Source organism: Rhinopithecus bieti, unplaced genomic scaffold (genome assembly GCF_001698545.2).
Source record: "Rhinopithecus bieti isolate Rb0 unplaced genomic scaffold, ASM169854v2 scaffold_15143, whole genome shotgun sequence".
Classification (NCBI taxonomy): Eukaryota; Metazoa; Chordata; class Mammalia; order Primates; family Cercopithecidae; genus Rhinopithecus; species Rhinopithecus bieti.
The window spans coordinates 740,559-762,826 of record NW_016808091.1 but is presented as its reverse complement, the minus strand read 5'-3'; the positions used below and the strand labels follow the sequence as shown (position 1 = coordinate 762,826).

At 36.0% G+C, this 22,268-nt stretch overlaps 1 protein-coding gene across 1 annotated transcript in view; it reads right to left on the bottom strand.

Moving 5' to 3' along the window:
* Positions 1-22,268, bottom strand: part of MAPK8 (mitogen-activated protein kinase 8) — a 133,604-nt gene that overhangs the window by 11,274 nt on the left and 100,062 nt on the right. The window contains exons 3-10 of the mRNA XM_017885502.1: positions 20,495-20,558; positions 17,652-17,710; positions 17,425-17,563; positions 7,364-7,529; positions 3,169-3,240; positions 1,682-1,864; positions 1,259-1,383; positions 615-678 (exon numbers count right to left, since the gene is read on the bottom strand). Of these exons, the coding sequence (XP_017740991.1) occupies positions 615-678; positions 1,259-1,383; positions 1,682-1,864; positions 3,169-3,240; positions 7,364-7,529; positions 17,425-17,563; positions 17,652-17,710; positions 20,495-20,558 (872 nt within the window). The remainder of the gene's footprint in view (positions 1-614; positions 679-1,258; positions 1,384-1,681; positions 1,865-3,168; positions 3,241-7,363; positions 7,530-17,424; positions 17,564-17,651; positions 17,711-20,494; positions 20,559-22,268) is intronic.

Here is a 22,268-nt window from a genome sequence, read left to right as displayed (position 1 = left end):
TTGGAGAGTAATTTGGAAATAACTGAAAAATATTCTTTGGCTCAGCACATCTCCTTCTAGGATTTTTCTTCCAGGTATGTTCTCATATGTGAACATGAATACTGCAGAGTTGTTTCTAACAGGAATAGACTGGACACAATTTAAATGGTCATCAAGAGGGAGATGGATATACAGTGTGACACATTCATACAGCAGAACACTAATCAGTTATTAAAGCAAGAGAGGCATATATGTGAACCAAAAGAGAATAAACTTCCAGATATCTGATTATATCAACAAAGCAAGTACATATAGCATACACCGTACACAACCATACGTGATTTTAAAAGGGTGGAAGAAGAGAGGTGGGAGACACTAAACACATTTGTATGTTCACATACCATAGAAAACATGAGAGAGCGCACTAATGTGTCTGTGTCTGGGGTGGGAAACTTGGGAACTTAAGATTAAGTTAAGGAAGGAAGCAGTCCACTTATGTAAAAATATTAATTAATATTCACAAATTTCAGTTATGCACAGAAAATGTCACAAATTTCTCTAACATGACAATAAATCACCATATAAAAACCAGAAGCTCCTTCGCAGTTTTCCCTATAAGAATCTGACAAATGTACCTTTCCACTCTTCTATTGTGTGTTCCCTTTCATCTAACTGCTTGTCAGGGATCTTTGGTGGTGGCTGAAAAACACAAGGCAATAATAATCGAGTCAGTATGCTGGGAGTATTTTAACTCTTTGTAGTTATTTGAAATATTAGCCAGACAGATGACTTATAAAAATGTATCATTAGATCAAGACTGATCAATCATCAACTTTCTTATATAGACAGAATAGTTTAGGAAGACTCCTTCATTGCAGGAAAAAAAATGTTTAACTGTCTTTTTCTTTTCTTCCAGCTCTTGAAATTGCCACATTTTATTTACATCATAGATCATAGAATTCTGTTTTCCTTAGGATATAGTAATTTCTTTTATAATTGAGTGAGGATGTTCCCTCAGAGCATTCAACATCCTAGTTCTCTGGTTAGGGTATCCAGACAAGATTGCAAAAAACAGTGGGAGGTGACTTTATTTTGTGTAGGAGGGACTCAAATATGCTCATTAGTTTATTATTTGACGTAGCTTTCATGAAGAAACAGAAAAACATCATCATCATGTATCTACATTTTTATTTAAAATTAAAAGGTTTCCTCCAAACCTAACTGTAATTCTAACTCTAAGAATGCAGTATGTTCTGTAAACATTAAGAAAATAACTTACAGCTTCTGCTTCAGAAGGATCATACCAGACATTGATGTACGGGTGTTGGAGAGCTTCATCTACAGAGATCCTTTTAGATGCATCTATTACCAGCATTTTGGATAACAAATCCCTTGCCTGACTGGCTGCAAACATAATGATGTTAATGTACATATATTTATAAAGGTTCTCAAATTATTAATAACTTTCAGCAATTTGAGATTATTTATCTTAAAAGCATATGTTTTAAAAATATTACTGTAAAATTATTTTATACATCTGACTAAAATATATAAAATTAAAGAAAAAAAAATTTTTTTTTTTTTCCCACCATCCAGAGAAAACCTTGGGTTATGTCCCATAAGAATATGAATACATATAAACACACAAACACATACACACACACCCCAAATGGGATTAAATTTATATATTTGTAAAAAGTACCTTTAAGTTTGTTGTGTTCCGAGTCAGCTGGGAAAAGTACATCAGGGAAAAGTTTCTCGAAGCTATATCCAGCATATTTAGGTCTGTTTTCAACATAAGTCCTTACTGTTGGTTGCAGTTTCTTCATGAATTCAGGACATGGTGTTCCAAGCTGTTCAATAACTTTATTCCACTGATCAATATCTAATATCAAGTAGCTAAGAAAAATACTCCATAACTAATGTTCAACACATTAGTCATATTCATATTATAAGAAAATAGAAATTTTAAAAATCCTAAGAAAGGATGTGGCAGTTACAAATTTTATATGTCACAGGCACCTTGCAAAAGGCAATGATTGTAGATGGACAGAAATGATCAATAAATAAGCTTTGTTAATCTTATTTATTGTGTGTGTTCATACTAACTGATTTTACCTTAAAATGGAAGCTTAAACTCACAAATTCTAAATAAAATTATAAGTAACTAAGAATAATGACAATTACTATCCACAGTGGCTCTAACTGCAAACTGCACCCAATGCTATAATAATACACAAAATGTTTCCTTTTCTGTCAGTTTATCAGAAAACATGATTGTATCTCCTAGACAATATTTCTAGAACACATCCTGTTTTACTGAGTTTTCTACACTAACAGAAAATAACCAGTTGCAATAAAAATAAAGGCTTCTATAAAAGCGGCATTATCTTTTGCTATTCTTTGTTCAGTTTATGTTTAAAAAAATTTTCTAAAGCTCTGATGCTTATAAAAAAGATTCAGTTTTTTGGTAAGTTGTAAGGTTGGGATTTCTTGGTCTCCTTTCCTCTAGTCTTTACACTCCAGGAACCTGAAGGCCAAGGCCTAAAACTCACTTATCGTAATCTTTTGAATATGGCTTTTTCCATTCTTCCTCCTGAAACAATTCTAAGTGTTACTAGCTGATAAACACATAACAAATCACTGTTAATATAAATATTAAAAGTAGTGGGATGAACAAAAAGCATGAATCCAAAGCTATCGTCACCATATAAAATTACTACTGCTGAAATTCTCAGATGAAAGGGTATGTTATGTAAGTAATGAGACAACAATCAAAAGACATAAACCACATAGAACATTAACAAAAAGGAGGTGGGGGACAAAACAAAAGGATGGCCAGAAGCAACAGACAGCTCCAAAATTCATATTAAGTTGTACGTATTTCTAGACTTAAGTGTATAATTATTAGAAATTTTTAATGCAAGCCATGACTTTTGATTTAGGTTAAATAAATCAACTCAAAGCTAGCCAGTAATTGTGCATAATTACAATTGAGCAGGGTTCTGAACTAACATATGAAACAACAAATGAGGGAAAGAAAAGTCTATGTCAAATACTAGGTGGTATTTTAAGAGTAATTTAACAATATATTAGGGAGAGACAAAATACATTACACCTGACCAAACTGAAGTGCTATCATACATTTTGACCTTTAGAAACTACATTTTAGGCCAAAGATAAGGATACGATCTGTACCTGGGAACAAAACACCACCTTTGATCATTTCTCCCATGATGCACCCAACTGACCAAATGTCAACTGAAAACAAAATGCAATGACATTAACATAAAGATTCTGGTTAAAATAAAAAAAAAAATAAAGAAAATCACACACACCATGTATACTTTAAAATTATAAAAGCAGTATAAAATAAAATGAGTGACAGTGAATGTGCTCTGACTACCAGCAGAGACTGTATGTCCTACTGCCAGATGCAGCCTACAAATATTTCAGCTTCTTGTCTCAACAATTTTTGAACTCTAATAGCCACAAACTTTATGCCTGTTTAAAATCCCATCTGTATAAATGTAGCATATCCATTTTCATTAGAGAACATAAAGAAGTTCATCGCCTAACTAATTAACTGCTGCAGCAGCACAAGGATACAGTCCCTTCCTGGAAAGAGGATTTTGTGGCAAACCATTTCTCCCATAATGCACCCCACAGACCATAAATCCACTATATGTTTGCAGCACAAAAGAAGGAAAAGCAAAGCAAAAGGTCATTAAAATCAAAGAAGCATAATATGACTGCATTATATAAAAACTGCAAAACATCACAAAAAGAAAAAAGTGATCGTAACTTTAGCTCATGGAATAATTTAAAACACAAATTATTTTTTGAAAGTCTGGTTCACAAAAGAAAATGTAAAGTGTGGCATTTTAACTACATATCTAATTTCAAAGTGAGAGCTATGCATAGAAATTGCATAAATAGAAAAACCCTGCATGTTTTGTCCCTGAGAACTTGTTTATAAAATATGAAACAGAACCAAACACGAACTTTGTAAATAAAATGTACATGAGGTAGTAAAATTATAAAATAAAATCTTTATACTATACTATTTAGAAGTTCAACTGTGCATTATACTCTCTAAGTTAAATAAAAGAAAAAAGCATGAGAAAATAATTCAGCATATTCAAATATTTAACAGAAATAATCTCTATGAATAATTACAATAAAAAAGTTAATCTAAAGCTCTTTAGAATTTTTAAACTGGATTTCCCAAATATATTTAATTGAGAAGTGCTATGCTTGTTCTGAATTAAAAGTCCATTTGTTTTCTTGGCAACATCATGCTACATTTACCCTACTATCCCAAAAGGAACAAGTGCACAGAGAATTAACAACTAATCAAGGAAAACTGTAAGAGAAATGTATTTCATGTTTCCTACCTGAAGTTTTTTAAACCCATAAAACCAAACTGCTTTTGACTTAAGAAGTTAGTTTTGGCTAGACACAGTATGACAGTTTCCACAAACTGACTATCTAGAGTCTCCTGGAAGACTTACTGATGACCCTTGCCAACTGTAAATGGGAATCCCAATCAATGTTGACAAGAATCTGCTAGACACAGAAACAGACAATTGGGAATCTCCAACTACTTAGGGAAACTGACAGTACACCGTGGCATTTTATGACTTTGGGTTTGACGATCACACAAAAAGGAGAGAGTAAGTGCTTGCAGTTTAATAGGAAAAGAGGGAAGAATGAGCAATTTAGAAGGAAAAGCCTTAGAAACTTGCATTTGGTTGTGACATCTGAAGGTCCAAATTCTTTAAAATGACAAGAGGAAAACAGCACAAATAGATGTCAGAAAGAGACGTGCCCTTTACTCATGTTAAAGGACTTAGAAAATTAAAGCCTGTACTTTCTAATACAGTACATTCTTACTAAAGGGCTGCCAGTTCACTGAAGAATCTTAGGAGCTAAACTGGGAATTACTTTTGGAAATACTGTGGAACTAAAGTTTCCCTAAAATTTCATATTAAGATGAATGAACATTTTTATATTTATGTCATGGTTCAGCTTTCAAGGATAAGATTTTAGAAAAAAAAGTTAATATTTATAAATTAGTGCCTCAGAGAAAATTTTTTCTAAGATTTTCCTTTTGACAAAATCTATTGGAATAAATCTTCCCTACAGATTTTAAAGAGAATGTTAAACTTTAAATATCCAGCATATAACTTATGTTGGTAACTTCCAGAAAAGCCTATTTTTAAACAAAAGTATTTTGAAAGCTGCAAGCATGAGAGAAGATATTATCTGGGCCAGTGAAGACTAGGAACATAAGTCTGATTCATGCACAACTCTAGTTTTAAGCTAACTGCTTAGTCGATTAAGCAGTTAAAAATATATTGATTACACTGCTTTCCAAAATGCTCTGAGTAGACTGTAATAAAAGGCACATAAAGCAAAGTTGTTAAAATGGGTGGGAGGCTGGGCGTGGTGGATCACCTAAGGTCAGGAGTTCGAGACCAGCCTGGCCAAGCTAATGAGACCCTGTCTCTACTAAAATACAAAAATTAGCCAGGCGTGGTGGCACGCGCCTGTAATCCCAGCTACTCAGTAGGCTGAGGCAAGGGAATGGCTTCAAGCCGGGAGGTGGAGGCTGCAGTGAACCAAGATGGCACGACTGCACTCTAGCCTGGGCGACAGAGTGAGACTCCATTTCAAAAAAAAAAAATAATAATAATAATAAATAAAATGAGTGTGAGGTGTCATTAAAAGGAGGAAGTACTTATGTTTAACCTTGCTGGCTAATGTAGTTATAGTCATTAAGCATTACATTTGACTCCATTTCCTAGGGTGGGAGTGGGAAGGCAAGAAAGTGATCTACATAATTTTTAACTAAGAGAGGAACCACATGTCAGTTCTTTTTTTATTTTTATTTTTTTTTTGAGACAGTCTTGCTTTGTCTCCCAGGCTGGAATATAGTGGTGCAATCTCGGCTTACTGTAACCTCCACCTCCCGGGTTCAAGTGATTCTCATGCCTCACCTCTGCAATAGCTGGGACTACAGGTGCACACCACCACACCTGAGTAATTTCTGTACTTTCAGTAGAGACAGGGTTTTGCCATGTTGCCCAAGCTGGTCTCGAACTCCTGGCCTCGGGTGATCCACAAGACTCGGCCTCCCAAAGTGCTGGGATTACAGGTGTAAGCGACCATACCCAGCCTCAATTCTTTATATGACAGTTTTTCTTAGTGCTAATTTCTGGCAGGGAGCTATCCTAAGATCATATTTATAGGACACTGACACATAACACCGTACCTATGACAATCACAGCAAATGCAAAAGCCATCTTTGTGCTGGTGGGTCACTTGAAGTTATCAATTCTCGAAAAAAAAAAAAACCCTTCAAATTTCAGATAGAGAGTAAGTAAAAGAACAGCATATTTACTTAAGTATAAAAAATTAATAGCAAATGTTTAAAGTATTTGTTTTTAATCAGTTCAGAAACTCAAGCTCAGCTTAATCGTATATTTTATTTAAAAAAATCTTAACAGTTGACTTATTACAATTTCCTGATTCAAAATGAACTGCTATTCCAGATTCCTTGCCAGAAAAAATGTCTAGGTTTTATTCTTGGTAGTATTTTGGATGAAGTCACCACATTTTTAAAAATGATGGTTTATTTCCATAAAATCTCATGGTTATTAGCAGATTTATTCATCTCCTAAATTTCTAAGACTCAACAAAATTTCTTCCTAAATTAAATATAGGTAGGTATATCCATAAAAAATATTTAAATTCATGATCTACATGCCAGATAATTTTGTTCAACATTGATTCTTAGGTCAATTGATACAGTCGGATATACCCACACAAAATACTAAAAGTCATTTCCTTAAGGCTGGACACAACGTTTTAATGAAACTTTACTGCTTCCTTCAAGAGGTCACCTTAATTATCCAGCAGCTTTGCAGAGGCCTTAACGTACCTCTTAAAGTTTATGATGAGTGCTACCGCTATGATCTTTAGTTTCATGAGGTTGGAAATACGGGCAAATATCACTGATGTACACTAATAATAAACTGTCAGTACACTCTATACATCCCTGAGACCATGTTAGAAATGTTCACTTTCAAGTTATAGGCAAACAAAGAGCATAAATTCTGTCTCAGGGCCATGGCAACAAATTCTTTATCCAATGGTAGTACTGATGGTATGTATCTGTATTTAAACAAGTAAGGGCCCCAAGTTTTTCCAAACATTTATGACAAAATTTATAGTTACCTGCAAACTTTGGATACACATTTCAAACAATGGTACATATTTAATTCAATGTTCTTCAGCTTAAGTATTTACATAAAAATTCTAATGAATAAAGAAAAAAAGCTAAATCAGAAAAATATTTCAAATAAATGTGTGTGCTGACCGTTTTCCTTGTAGCCCATGCCAAGGATGACCTCGGGTGCTCTGTAGTAGCGAGTCACTACATAAGGCGTCATCATAAAACTCGTTCCTGCAGTCCTGGCCAGACCGAAGTCAAGAATCTTCAAAGTGCAGTCAGATTTTACTACTATATTACTGGGCTTTAAGTCCTTCAGAAAATAAAAATTAAAAAATGACTGCCATGATATATATGAAAATCCTACAGTTCACATAAAGTTATACTATCCCTTGCAAAACATTCACGTTAACTCTTCATTTTTCTCACTGTAATATTACTGCACTGATTCATCATTACAAGGCAAACCTGAGAAGTCAGCTTTATGGGATTTAAAATTTATGAATACATACAGTTATTAGAGAAGTTAGTAATGTTTTAATCGTTAGAAATTATGATTAGCTAGACATTTTTGGTTAGAGGGGATTTGAAAAGACATTGCAAAGCTCACATAAAAAACTACTATAGTAAAAAAGTGATAAGTTAGCATTTATATTCATTTGCATAACACATTACCAATATTTTTAAAATCTCATTTTAAAGTCACAATAAGCTTTATACAGATGTTATAAGTCAACAATGAGCCATCCTGTCAATCAATAGCAAATGTTATTTGATCTTTTAGATTGGCAGATACGCAGTCCCAAAGGACCAGAATAGTCATTATCCATTTTTCCATCCCTGATTTCCCACCTGGAGTCACACAAATTTGCTATAAAATTTTTGTCTGTTTGTAGAAGTAGGACACCATTGTCTTGGTGCCACTAATCTATAAAATTGCTTGCTATAGATACTACTGAATAATTCAGAATTTTTCACCTGGCCCCTACTTTAACATATTCTGTGCTGTGCCCATCAAAAAGTCAGGTAGCAGCATAAACACTCACAGCTTCATGTTCAATATACTATGCCTGTTAGCCTTGATGAATACTATTACAAGCCAAAGGACCAAAAAAGTAAGAAAGCATAAATCCACAACACAAATGCACTGTATTACCTGTACTGACATGTAGTATACATATTAAATATCACTGATTAATACAAAAAAGGAAAACAGCCTGCTTGAAAGACAACTATTACTTTTGTAATGTTAACATACAGAAAAGCATGTTGTCTTTAACATATTTCGACAGGCAATCACGGATGGGTTTAGAAGATATGTAATCTAGTGGTTTTATTAAATTAAATATACCAACAATTCAAAAGTCTTAATGAAACAGAAGAAAAACTTTTTCATTATTGGTATTCTGTAAGCATAATGTTGCTAATACTTCTAAAATACAGTACCTCAGCAAAGAAACACTGCATGCTCAAGAATAAATATTATAAGCTTTGATACCACTTCAATGTTTAGTGTGATGGTTGAAGGTTACTGGCTCTTTATACTAGCAGATTCCAATTTAGAAATAACATTCCAATTTTAAGTACTTTATTGTGAAAAAATTAAAAGCAAAGTAACAATTTTAAAGATAGGTATTTTTGTTAAGCAAAAAAATTGTCAAAAAAAGCCTCAAAGAATATTAACTGAAATTCATCCATATATATCATTATGTACCTTACAGCTGTTAATTACGCTAACTATATCTAAGAATAGTAACTTAGAATTTATGTAGGCAGTGGAACTAACCCAACATTCTGTCTTCTTCCCCTAATTTTTCTAGCTTCCTCAGTTAGGCAAGGGCACATGGGTAGTTCTAATTCATGGGATGTGAGTGGAAGTAAAGAAGAGAAGGGCCAGTGCACAACTTCCTGTGGTCTCCTACTCTGCTTTGGTGATTAGGAACGTTCCAGAGGATTCTCTGGCAGCCTGGGTTGCTGATCATTTATGTAAATGTACAGTCCACAAACCCACTATGAGCTGCACCACACATTCAGCAAAGGAAATAAGCCTGAGTCGTGCTAAGCCACTGAGAATTAAGGGTTTATCTGTTACTTCGGTACAGCTGAGTCTATTCTAACACTGAAACTGGTGTCAGAAGTGGGGTGTTAACTATTATAAAAACATAAGATCCCGGCTTAGCAATTGAGCAGCAGGGAAACTCACATCAAAGGTTGGAAAGGTGATCTAGGTTACGTAGTAGCAAAACACTTCATGAAGCTGTCACCTGCACCCAGCCACTTGTACAATGAACCTGAAAGCTCTAGCACAGGGCCTGGCAAATTAAGGCCTACATGCTTTGTAAAGAAAGTGTTGATACTGAAGCACAGTCACACTCATTCAAGTACATATCACCTATGGCTGCTTTTGTGTCACAATGGCAGAGTCTTATAGCTGTGACACAGACTATTATCCACAAAGCCTAAAATATTTACTACAAGGCTTTGACAGAAAAAGTTTGTTGAACTCTGCTCTAGAAGAGACTGGACAGCAAAACTTCAGTAGTTTGTGTTGGTAGCTACTGGCTGCATTTAAAAGTAGTAGCCACATTTTAAAGCAGAAATAAAAGGGAACAGAGTCTAGAATTTCAGGGTCTTGCCATTTTGAAAAAGCTAAATGCTACCAGACCCCTGAAAGAAGGTATGGTAGATTGTTCTGCAAATATTCCTGCCCACCCCAGACTGTGTCCTCACCCTGCTGACAGGTTCAGTCACTTGTCTTATTTTGGTCAATGAAATATGGGGGAATGTGTTTGATTCAGCATAGCTCTTGCTCTTCTACCTTTCACCATGAGAAAAGGATGTCTCTGGTGGATGCTTCAGTTTAGATGCTGAAACCTGAATATGGGACAAGCCTGAACTTGACCCATGGTTTGGAGCAGTGTCATACAGCCAACCCTGCAGACCCAAGTAAACAATAGATATTGCTTTAAGCCACTGATATCTTGGATTGGTTTCTATGCATCATTTTCACATAATAATTCTGAAATCCTTTCAGGGAAAAAGTCCTGTAAAATCTTTCAATTGATAAAATTGCCTCAGTCTGCCAACAGAAGCTTGAACGCTTACAGGAAGACTGAAGACAGCCTCAATTAAGTGCAAGAATACAGGATCCATGAGTTAAAAAAGATGCTTTGAAAACAACTACAATCAGAAAGATAAGAAATCTCTGAAATTTCTGAAAGAGTTAGCTAACTGTCAGATCCAACACCAAAGGTCTATGATCCTTCTATATTTCAAACAGGAGTTTTCAACTCACAGTAATTTTGCCCCAAAATAATATTTGGCAATGTCAGAAACATTTTTGATTGTCACAACTGGGGAGTGCTACTGGCATCTAGTGGGTAGAGGCCAGGAATGCTATTAAACATTCCACCATCAAAAGAAAGAAATGTTTGGTCCAAAATGTCAATAGTGGCAAGGCTGAGAAGGATGGCCTTAAAATGACCCTTGGGCCCCAATCTTTTATAGATAAGAAGCAGGCTGAGAAAGGTGAGCAGCCCTCAAGGAAAATACATTCTTCAATACTCACTTTAGATATATTCATGAGGATAGCAAAAAAGATGACTCTCCCACAGGGTAGAGCCAGGTACTAGAGAACAGAGATCAGTCAGGACTGATAAGGAATACTCCCCACACCCAGGGCAAGGGACATTCACAATGTCTGTACAGAAGAATTTAATTACAACTAACCAATGACTGCATTTTTCAGTTTTCTAAATGGGATTGCTCACTGTGATAACACTGGCCCTGTCTGACCACTCTATCTACAGTATACGGCAGGGGAGCAGTGGTTATAGGGGTGGCCATATAATTTGGTCATTCCAGTTCCTATGTTTCTGGACCAAGACGAACAATGTCTGGATTTGATAAGAATAGAACTTTGGGTTATTTCCCTTGAGGAGAGTGTGGAATAAAGGGAGCAAAGGAATGTTTGCCAGCCAGAAGGACAGACTGTGGCAGAGGCTGGGGCTCACCACTATTCTGAAGTCTGCTCTCCCTACATTTCCCAGTTTCCTTACAAATTAGGCAAGTCCTATGGCTAGCTCTGTCAACGTACTCTAAGCAGAAGTGACGTATGTCACTTCCAAGCAAAGAAGAGCCATGCACATCACTTGGCTTTCTCTTTCCGACAAAGTGACCCACAACTATCTAGATGGTGGGACCTCATCAGCTTGGGTCTCAGAGTAGTAATCCTGACTTGCCCTGAACCTCTACCTAAGGGATGAAAGGCCAGGTTATTTTACCAAGTAAGTAACCTCAGACTAGCAGAAGTACTAGCCAAGGGTGGAGGTGAATCTAGAATAAGTAGTAGAGCAGAGATGAGTACCAATCGTGGCCTCAAGATCAGCTGCAAAAAACTTCAATGCATATCTCCACTCTAGAGTTTCCCAAAGAGCCCAAGCTAAGATAAAGGGAGATTCTTCACAATAGGTAACAGACCACAGTAGGTCTCATTAGCTCCACTTTATCACATTAAGAAATTTTCTACAGATGCACTTTATTTTTACCACTTTATGTACTGATACTAAGGGAGTTAGATTATCCCAATACTGCTGTGCTTGTGCCATTCTTTTATTTTCTACACTTTAAGCTTTTTGTATAGCAACTCTACTTCATGTATAATTGTATATCCTAATTGGATAGTATCTTTCACCTTTAAAATGTGAGACTATTCCCAGAGAGGAACGCTTCCTCTCTGAACCTACCATATTCAACTTTATCTCATTAAATAGAGTTACCCTTGTTTTGATGTTTGCATTTTCCTGGTATATGTCTACCAACCTCTCTGCCTTCAGCCTTTTGAAGTTAGCTACAAATGTCTGTGTTACGGAAACATGTAGTTGTTGTTGAGTCTTTGCATGCTGCCAAAATCTGACCTTTTTAAACTAAGGAACTAATCCCATTAACATACTACCATAAATATTGTTCTTTTGTAATTTTGTGTGTTTTTTTTATGGTTCTTGTTGTTTCCATTGTTTTCTATCTTCTACCATTTAGTATGTTTTTCTGGTCCAGCCACCTGCTATCCTTGTTAATCTGGAACCTTTCTATTTGGAGGGGTGTGCCTTACTAAAATCAAATGAACTTCTACGATGTTGGATTACTGCCCCGGTCTAAGGACTCAGGAAACAAACAAACCAAACCTAGAAGTTTCACTCGTCTGCTCTACTTCACATAGTGTATGAGTAGGGGCTCAGGAAGATAAAATATTCTTCCATTTAAAGAGATTTTTATTATGTTATTTAAATACTGCACTAGACAAATGATTAGAGCAGCTGTATATGTAATATACAAGGAATTCACTTAGAATGATAATTAAGGATAAGCCTGTAACAGGATTGTTCACTTAAAAAAAAAAGCCTCAATAACTCAAAGACGCAACTGTCTTATACTATGAAAACTATCTCTGTATTTATTTTATTACATGAGTGAGGTTATTTGACGTAGATGACTCAGAAGGAAGATGTAATGACGCAGATGACTCAGAAGGAAGATGTAATTCCACTGAATTAAATAATTTTTAAAAATTCCAGGCTGGGCATGATGGCTCATGCCTGTGATCCCAGCACTTTGGGAGGTCGAGGCAGGTGGGTTGCTTGAAGCCAGGAATATAAGACCAGCCTAAGCAACATGGCAAGACCCCGTCTCTACAAAAACATAAAAAATAAAAATGTGCCAGGCATGGTGGTACACGCCTGTAGTCTTAGCTACTTGGGAGGCTGAAGTGGGATGATCACTGAGCCCAGGAGGTAAAGGCTGCAGTGGGCCATGTTCATGCTACTGCATTCATGCCTGGGTGACAGAGAGAGAACCCGTCTCAAAAAAAAAAAAATTAAAAAAAAAAAAATTTCCTTTCAACCTATTGAACCCAGGAGTTCAAGGCTGCAGTGAGCTATGATTACACCACTGCATTCTAGCCTGAGCGACAGGGTAAGATTCTGTCTCTTAGAAAAAAAAAAAAAATTCCTCTCAATACTTTTCAAAGAATAAGCTAGTTAATTAACTAAAATACAAAACATACCAACACAAAACAATTTTACATAAATGTTCATGTCGGTATTATCCGTAATAGTCAGTGGTAACAACCCAAATTATAATCAAGTGATAAATGGATAAACAATTTATTCAGTGAAATATTTGTCAATAAAATGACACGAAGAACTGACACACAATAAATACATGAATTAATCTTGAAAAGATTATGCTAGGTAAAATAAGCTAATAAGCACAAAATATCACATATAATTCTATGTATATGAAATGTCCAGAATAGACAAATATACAAAGACAGAAAGTAGATCACTGTTTGCTTAGGGCTAGAGGTGAAAGGAACATAGAAGAATGGGAAATAAAGACGAGTGGATTTGGAGTTTCTTTTAGGGCAATGGAATTTTCTAAAGTAAAGTAATGAGCACACAATCTTCAAATATAATAAACACTGAGTTGTACACATTAAATGAATAAATTGTATGGCATGTCAATTATATCACAAGAAAAGCAGTTAAAATCCCAGAAAACAAAATATAAAATATTGCTGAATATATATATAAAAAACAATTCTAGCAAATACTCAATTTTGGTAACTTGGTAATATTCAATTTCCAATTTGGAATGACTGGTAATAATAGCAGCTTATTTCGTATACTGCCTCACTTCAGAGCAAAAACAAACTTTACACTGCTCCATATAAATCAGTGAAATACAGTGATCCTAAGAATTTGATGAGAGGCAGTGATGTCAGCCAAAACAGCTCCACAGAAGCACCATAAAACATCAAAGTGTCAGAATAAAATTTTTCAGAATTCTGGAAATTATTCAAAGGTTTATGGCAATCAAGTGAACTCAGAACCAAGAAAAGGGCAACTTAAAAACAGGAAACCACCTCACACCCATTAGGACGGTTACTATGAAAAAAATAAAGTGTTGGTAAGAATGAGGAATAACTGAAACCCTTCTGTACTACTCGTGGGAATGTAAAATGGTAGAGCTGCTATGGAAAACAGTGTGGCAGTTTCTCAAAATGTTAAAAAGAATGACCATGTGATCCGGCAACTCCACTTCTGCCTATAGCCCAAATGAACTGAAAGCAGGGTCTCAAAGAGATATTTGGACAACTATGTTCATAGCAGCATTATTCACAACAGCTAAATGCAGAACCAATCCAAGTGCCACTGATGAATGGATAAGCAAGTATGGTATATACATAAATGGAATATTATTCAGCCTTAAAAAGGAAGAAAATTCTCACATATGCTGCAACATGGATAAACCTTAAGCACATTATGCTAAGTGAAATAAGCCAGCTGCAAGGAGGCAAATACTGCATGATTCTGCTTATATGAGATATTTATAGTAGCCAAAATCATATAGACAGAAAATAGAATGATGGCTGTCGGGGGTTGCGGGGAGAGGAGAACAGGGAATTGTTGTCTAGTGGGTGTAGAGTTTCAGCTTCACAAGATGAAAAGAATTCTGGAGATGGATGGTGGTGATGGTTGCACATTATGAATGTATTTAATGTCACAGAACTGTGCATTTAATGGTTAAAATGGCACATTTTATATGTATTTACTACAATAAAAAGGTAGGGAAAAAACATTGGGAAGTATTTCCAGCATTTTAACTAGTCTTTGGCTCTACCTGCCTCACTAACTAGGCAAGGATTTTGAAGAAAGCAGCCACATTTTCAGTGTGGGACCCTGGTCTTAGGCTAGACAGAGGCAATCCCTGAAAACATGGTTAAGGCAAGTAAATAGCCCAATGCTGCCTGGAACAAAACATTAAAGTGGAGGAGAAAACAAGATATGGCATACCATCAATATACCAACTTTGCATAATGGGTGTTCCAAAAGGAGAAGAAAGAGAAAAAGGAGCAGAAAAAATATTTGAAAAAATAATGACTGAAAATTTGCTAAATTTGATAAAAGATATGAATCTATTTTTTCTTTTTAGCTTCCTTCCATCCTGACCAAAAGACATGAACCTACATATCCAAGCTACTGAATGAATTCTAAGATGGATGAACAAGAGATCTGCACTAAGACACATTACAATCAAACTGTTAAAAGTCAAAGACAAAAAGCATCCTGAGAGCAGCAAGAGAGGTGCATTTGTCACTTATAAAAGATCCTCAATGAGCTTAACAGCTGATTTATCATTGGAAACCATCGAAAACAAACAGCAATGGATGATACATCTGAAGTGCTAAAAGAGGCCGGGTGGGGTGGCTCACACCTGTAATCCCAGCACTTTGGGAGGCCAAGGTGGGCAGATCACTTGAGGTCAGGAGTTCGAGACCAGCCTGACCAACATGGTGAAACTCTGTCTCTACTAAAAATACAAAATATTAGCCAAGTGTGGAGGTGGGCCCCTGTAATCCCAGTTACTTGGGAGGCTGCGGCAGGAGAATTGCTTGAACCTGGGAGGTAGAGGTTGCAGTGAGCCGAGAATCAGGAAGACAAGACAAGACAAGACAAATGGGAGGGGAGGGGAAGAGAGGAGAGGGTGGAGAAAGGAAGGAAGGGGAAGGGAGGGAGGGATGGAGGGAAGGAGAGAAAAGAAAGAAAAGAAAAAAGGAAGGAAGGAAATGGTAAGACATCCTATGTTAGTGAATTGGAAGACTAAATATCCTGACGATGGCAAAACTACCTAAGCAATCTACAGATGCAATGAAATCCTAATTAGATTTCTAATTGCCCTTTCTGCAGAAATAGAATAATACTCAAATTCATATGGCATCACAAAGGGCTCTGAAAAGCCAAAACAATATTGAAAAAGAATAAAGCTAGAGAATTCATACTTCTGTTACTACAAAGCTAAAGTGATCAAAATAATGTGGTACTAGTATAATATATGGTCAGGCACACAGGAAATATATGAAACAGAACTGATAGTCCAGAAAAGAACCCATGTATCTATGACCATCTGTTTTTTGACAGGGGTGCCAAGACCATTCAATGGGGAAAGAATAGTCTCTAACAAATAGTGCTGGCACAACTAAATTGCTACATACAAAAGAATGAAGTTGGAATCTTACCTCATACCAGACAAAAAATTAACTCAAAATAGATCAAAGACCTACATGTGAGAGCTTAAACTATAAAACTCTTAGAAGAGAACGTTAGACTAAATCTTCATGACCATGGGTTTGACAACGGATTCTTATACATGATATCAAAAGCACAAGTGATGAAAGAAACAACTGTATTTCATTAAAATTGTAGCTTTTGTGCATTAAAGGAAATCATTAGCAAAGTGAACAGACACCCTACAGAATGGGAGAAAATATTTACAAATTATATACCTGATAAAGATTTCATATATGAAATACATAAAGAAATGCTACAACAACAAAAAGACAAACAACACAATTTAAAAATGAGCAAAGGGCTTAAATACACATTTCTCCAAAGAAGATACACAAATGGCCACAAGCACATGAAAAGTGCTCAACATTATTATTCGTTAGGGAGATGCAAAGTAAAATCACAAGAAACACCACTTCATACCCATTAGGATGGCTAGAATTTAAAAAGTCAGATAACAAGTACTGACAAGGATGTGAGGAAACTGGAACCCGCATACACCGCTAGTGGGAATGTAAAATAGTGCAGTTACTGTGCCGTTTGATGGTTCCTCAGAAAGTTAACTACAGAATTACCATATGACCCAGTACTTCCAGTCACAGGTATATCCCAAAGGACTGAAAACAGATATTCAAACAAATATTTGTGAGAGAATTTTCATAGCACTATGTATAATAGCTGAAAGGTAGAAATAACCCAAATGTCCATCAACGGATGAATGGATAAAACAAAATATGGTATATAGAATATTATTCAGTCATAAAAAGGAATGAACTATTGATACATGGTACAACATGGAGAAATCTTGAAAACATCACATGGTATTTCATATAAATGGAAACATAAAAGCAAATCTATAGGCACAGAAAGCAGACTGGTATCACGCCAGGGCAAAGACGTACAACTGCTTAAGAAACGGGGATTTTTTGGGGGGTAATGAAAATATTTTAGAATTTAATATGGATGGTAGTTGTAAAGCACTGTCAATGTACTAAAAATGCCCCTTTAGAATGGTTACTTTTGTTACATGAATTTCACCTCAGTGAGAAAACAAAGAGTACGATGATAGTTTTTTCTACTAACCCGATGAATAATTCCAGCAGAGTGAAGGTGCTTGATTCCACACAGCATCTGATAGAGAAGGTAGGACATTCTTTCATGATCTAGCTCCATCTGAATCACTTGGCAAAGATTTGCATCCATGAGCTCCATGACTATGTAACTTTATGAGTGAAAAAAAGAGAATAGCTAAAGTGTCTAGCAGCAATCTAAGAAAAATGTATTAACAAAATTTTAATTATTACACTTACACATCTTGAAATTCTTCTAGGGATTTCTGTGGTGTGAAAACATTCAAAAGGCCAATTATCTATAATAAAAGTTGAGAGAAAAATTAGAAACTACTTTCTAATATTTTAATTTGAGAACTACAAATTCGTGGGTTAAAAATCTACCATTGGTTTAAAATCTTTCTTTACATTCTAAGCTCAAGTAATTGCTTTTATTTTATATATTGCAACTTTATGGGCAGGAGTTGGAGTAGGGGATGGATAGGTGGAAGCACAGAGGATCTGTAACCCATTTATCTGTAATTCCATTTATGAACCGTCAATTATCAAGCACTTACATTATACAAACCTCTACATAATTTAACAGTAAGTCTTAAATCCCTTCTACCAGCTCTTTTCCAATTCAGTATCTCTATATAATCTCAGCCCTTTCCTCCTTTGGTTTTTCAGTTTTCTTCATTCCCAGTCTATTTCACTGGATCATCCATAAGCATATCCCTTCTTTCCCACTACTATGTTTAATCTATTTCTTTTCACTTTTTGCATGGACATCTCACAAATAAAATAACGTTGAATTCATTTTCATTCCTACCCAAACCCCTTACTTTTCCAGTGTGCCCTCTCTTTTACAAAAGGCTCAGGGTGATTTTTGACTCCTTTTTCAGTATATGCACCATAATAAATACTCATAGAATGCTGTCCATTCTACTGTCAATCTGACCTTCAATCTCTTTTTTCCATTCCCTGTGCTATAAACAGGTTGAAGACTTTAACATCTAGACTGTTTATGCTGTAATTCCTTCTAACACTAGTGTTACAGATTGAATGCCGCCCCCCACACACTCCACACAATTCATATGTCTAGCCTCCAATGTGATAGTATTTGGAAATGGGGCCTTTGGAAGGTACTAAGGGTTAGATTAGATCATGAGAGTGGGGCCCTCATAATGGAATTAGTGGCCTAAAACAAGGGAAGAGAAAGAGCAATTTTTCTCTCCCTCTCCTTGAGCACACACTGAAGAAAGGCAAGTGAGGACAAGGTGAAAAGTTGGCCACCTCCAAGTCAGGAAGCAGGCCCTCATCAAGAATCAAACTGGCCAGCAACTTGATCTTGAACTTCCCAGCCTACAGAATTGTGAGAAATAAATCTCTGTTGTTTAAGACACCCAGTGTACAGTATTTTGTCACAGTGGCCTGAGCTGATTAAGGGTCACTAACAATGGTTTTCTACAAATTCAGCTACCACTTACTGTCTACAATATGGTAAAAGAAAGACCTGATCATATTACTAACCTCCTCATAAATTTAAAGCCAACAAATAAATTCTGAAACTCCCTTGCAGTGTATTCAAAAGCCTCCATGATATGCCATCAACTCACTTCATCTCCTGCTAAGTCCTATATTAAACTTCATACTTTGGCTATGCTAGTTTCAAGAACATCATTTTAAAAATGTTTTGATGCTTTTAAACATACTATTCCCTACGCTTGTCATTTATCTATTGAACTTAATTACCTTCCAGGTGAACCTCTTTTGTAGATTCTGACAACCCCTAGTTCTTGAAAGAGTTGACTATTCTACTTTGTCCCCAGTTATCTTCTAATGTTGTTAAGGTATTCAGCACACTGTAGTCTAGTCTCATTTTCACATCAGCTACATCCCTACCATAGAGAATTCTTATTAGAAAGAACCGTGTCTCAATCACTTTTATTGCCCTGTATATGGCAAGTTACATGACACACATATAAAAATGTTTGCTGACAATGATACTTAGGGAAGGGAATTTGTTTTTCAGGCATAAACTTTGTAAGGGCAGAGCTGATGTTTTCTTCTAAACATTCAGCTTTACATAAGGTTTTAAATATTTGTTCAGTGAATAAATTCGGAAAAACAATACACCAGAAAGGGTCAAACAAATTTAAGATAGGGAAATGATAATAAATGATAACAAGGAAGCATCTGACTGCTCTAAATAAGTTCAAGTTTACCAACCACATGCAATGCACAATAGGAGACTTGGACAAATAGTAAATCTAGTCTCATTAATATCTGGAAAGCCCTAGAGTAGAAGAGAGGTATTAAAGATTAAAGGCATACAGAGACAGAAAGAAGATTAGTGGTTGTTTAGAACTGAGAAGGATGGGAGGTAGGGGAATGACAGCTAAAGGATAAAAGATTTCTTTCTGAGGTGATAAACTATTCTAGAACTGACTGCAGTGATGGTCCTACATATCACTGAATACATACACTAAAAACCATTGAATGGTACACTTCAAATGGGTGAACTGCATGATGCAGAAATTATATTTCAATAAAGCTGTTATAAAAAAGATTCTAACAGATAGTTGTCCTATTTTTCAAAAAGGGAAATAAAGGAAATTATATCAGTTATAGACTGGACATCCAAGCAAAAGTCAATGATTGATTAGTGGTGGTATATAACTACTTCAAAAGAAGTAACAATTACCAGGAGCAGGTAAAAAGTTCATTGAGAAATACGATTTCCTTCCATGAATAAAAACAACAAAGAACAATAGCAATAAATCAGAAAAATGCAACTAGACACAGTATATGAAGAGTTCAAAACGGCATTTTAGAAAATGTTTCTAATAACATCCATGTGAATAAGATGATGAATTGGAAACAGCTGGATAACTGTGATAGACACATAATTTCTACAATATGCTCAAAAGTTGCTAATCAATTAATTCAGCTATTACAAAGACATCCTGAGCAAAACTGGGAAGTGGAGCCCACAAATGAAAAGGCAGAACGAGGAAGAAAAAAGCAATCACTAGTAGACCAGGAAGAGTAACCACATTTCACCTTTGAAATTTAATAGGGAGAAACAGGAAGTACTATACGTAATTCTCCATAACCAAAAGAAAAAATATAATGACTGGGTGAGATGGGACCTGCAAGGCAGGCCTGTAACAAAGAAAGACAACGGGAATCAGATGGGGACATAATTTCTAAACAGGGTTTTAATGTCTACAGTTAAGAGATGACATGCCTCAGCTCCTCTCAGAAGATCTGATCAAACATGTAGTAGCGTGTGCTAGGTGGCTTAAATGCAGTACTGTGCGCTAGGTCACTTTCAAAGTGTGTTCAGAGATAAACAGCCAAGATTAAAAAAGAAACTCGAGATCATCTATGAAAACAATGAGAAAAACCAGGGATGCTTAGACCAATGAAGAGACAATCTGTACAGAGGATGAAATAGTTTAAAAGGCAAAACACTACAAAAACATCCATCCATTGGGGAGTGGAATAATTCAGTTACCATTTCCAGTTTTCCCGTATTTAGCTTTACACTCACTCACTGAACAAATATATTCTGAGTACCTACTCTTGTCCATACTCTTCTAGGTGCTGAGAGTACTGCCTGGATAAACCTCTGCCACCCCTGCTAGAAGCCTAATCATGTGAGACATGCTTAGTCATACTCCATGCAGTTGAAGGAACCACCTTTCTTTGCAGTCACCCAGGCTTGAGAGGTAGGAGTAACTGAACTCCTCCCCAAGGAAAAACTAAGGCAACACCACCATTGCCATGGAACTGTGTTCACAGGCCACAAGGGGCACGAGCAGCTCTATCCATTGGCAGGACGTCACCAGCAAAACTGTGACGAGCAACACATCAGGTTCCCACTTGGAACAAGAATGGCTACCACACCTTTTTCCCTATCATTATCTAACTTTAACCTTTGTCTCTGGACTTTTTCTATGCCATTCTTCCTCTCTGAAGGCTCCTTTCCTTCAACAATCCAATTTTTACCCCATCTTTAAGAGTCAGCCTAGGTCTACTCCTCCCCAAAGCCTTCCCAGCTCATTAAAGCTCACAGAAATTGTCCCTCTTTTTAGATCTCAATATATAGGCCACTATCATCATTTGACAAACGTCCACTGCTTTGTGATGTTTGATACTCAACCTTCTGTATGTCTGTTTTGTATTCAAAACACCATTGTAAGCTCCCGAAATAAGGGGCCTAATCCTGAACTTGCACAAATTTTTTTCCCTTGGTAATGAACCCAATAACTCCAATACAGAAGCTTGCATATATTTAGCTCTCAAAATGTGGTAAATTGTATTATCTGCAGTCAGGAAGTACTGCACTCATTATATTATATGAACTCTTTTGGATAAACACTACGAAATGTCTTTAGTCAGATACCTTCGGTTTAGGACTGCCTAAAAGTGTCCCTTACACAATTCACTCCTAGTTTATTTCCTCAACTGAAGAAATCATTCCATTAGAACAACCACAAAAGTATGAATATGCTTAATGTAAGTTTAAAAAAGTATAACTGTTTATTCTCAAAATGAGTACAAGTTACGTATCTTTACAAAGCCTCCTCTTTGCAATCATTAGAAAATGGAATTAGATACATGTTAATACCCTCTACATATATTTTCAAAAACTTTCTGCTAAACCCACTATCCTCATCATAAAGTGACCAGTGAATACTGCCATCACTTAAAGAGGTGGGAGTGGGGTAGGGAGAAGTGATATAAATTTTATATTCAATATGATTGGAGTGTCAGAGTATAATGGGAACAATTTCATCTCTGTGCTAATGCTACAGTTTTCTGAAATGTCAGCCTGACAGAGACAAAAGCAGAAGATGAGATCAAGCT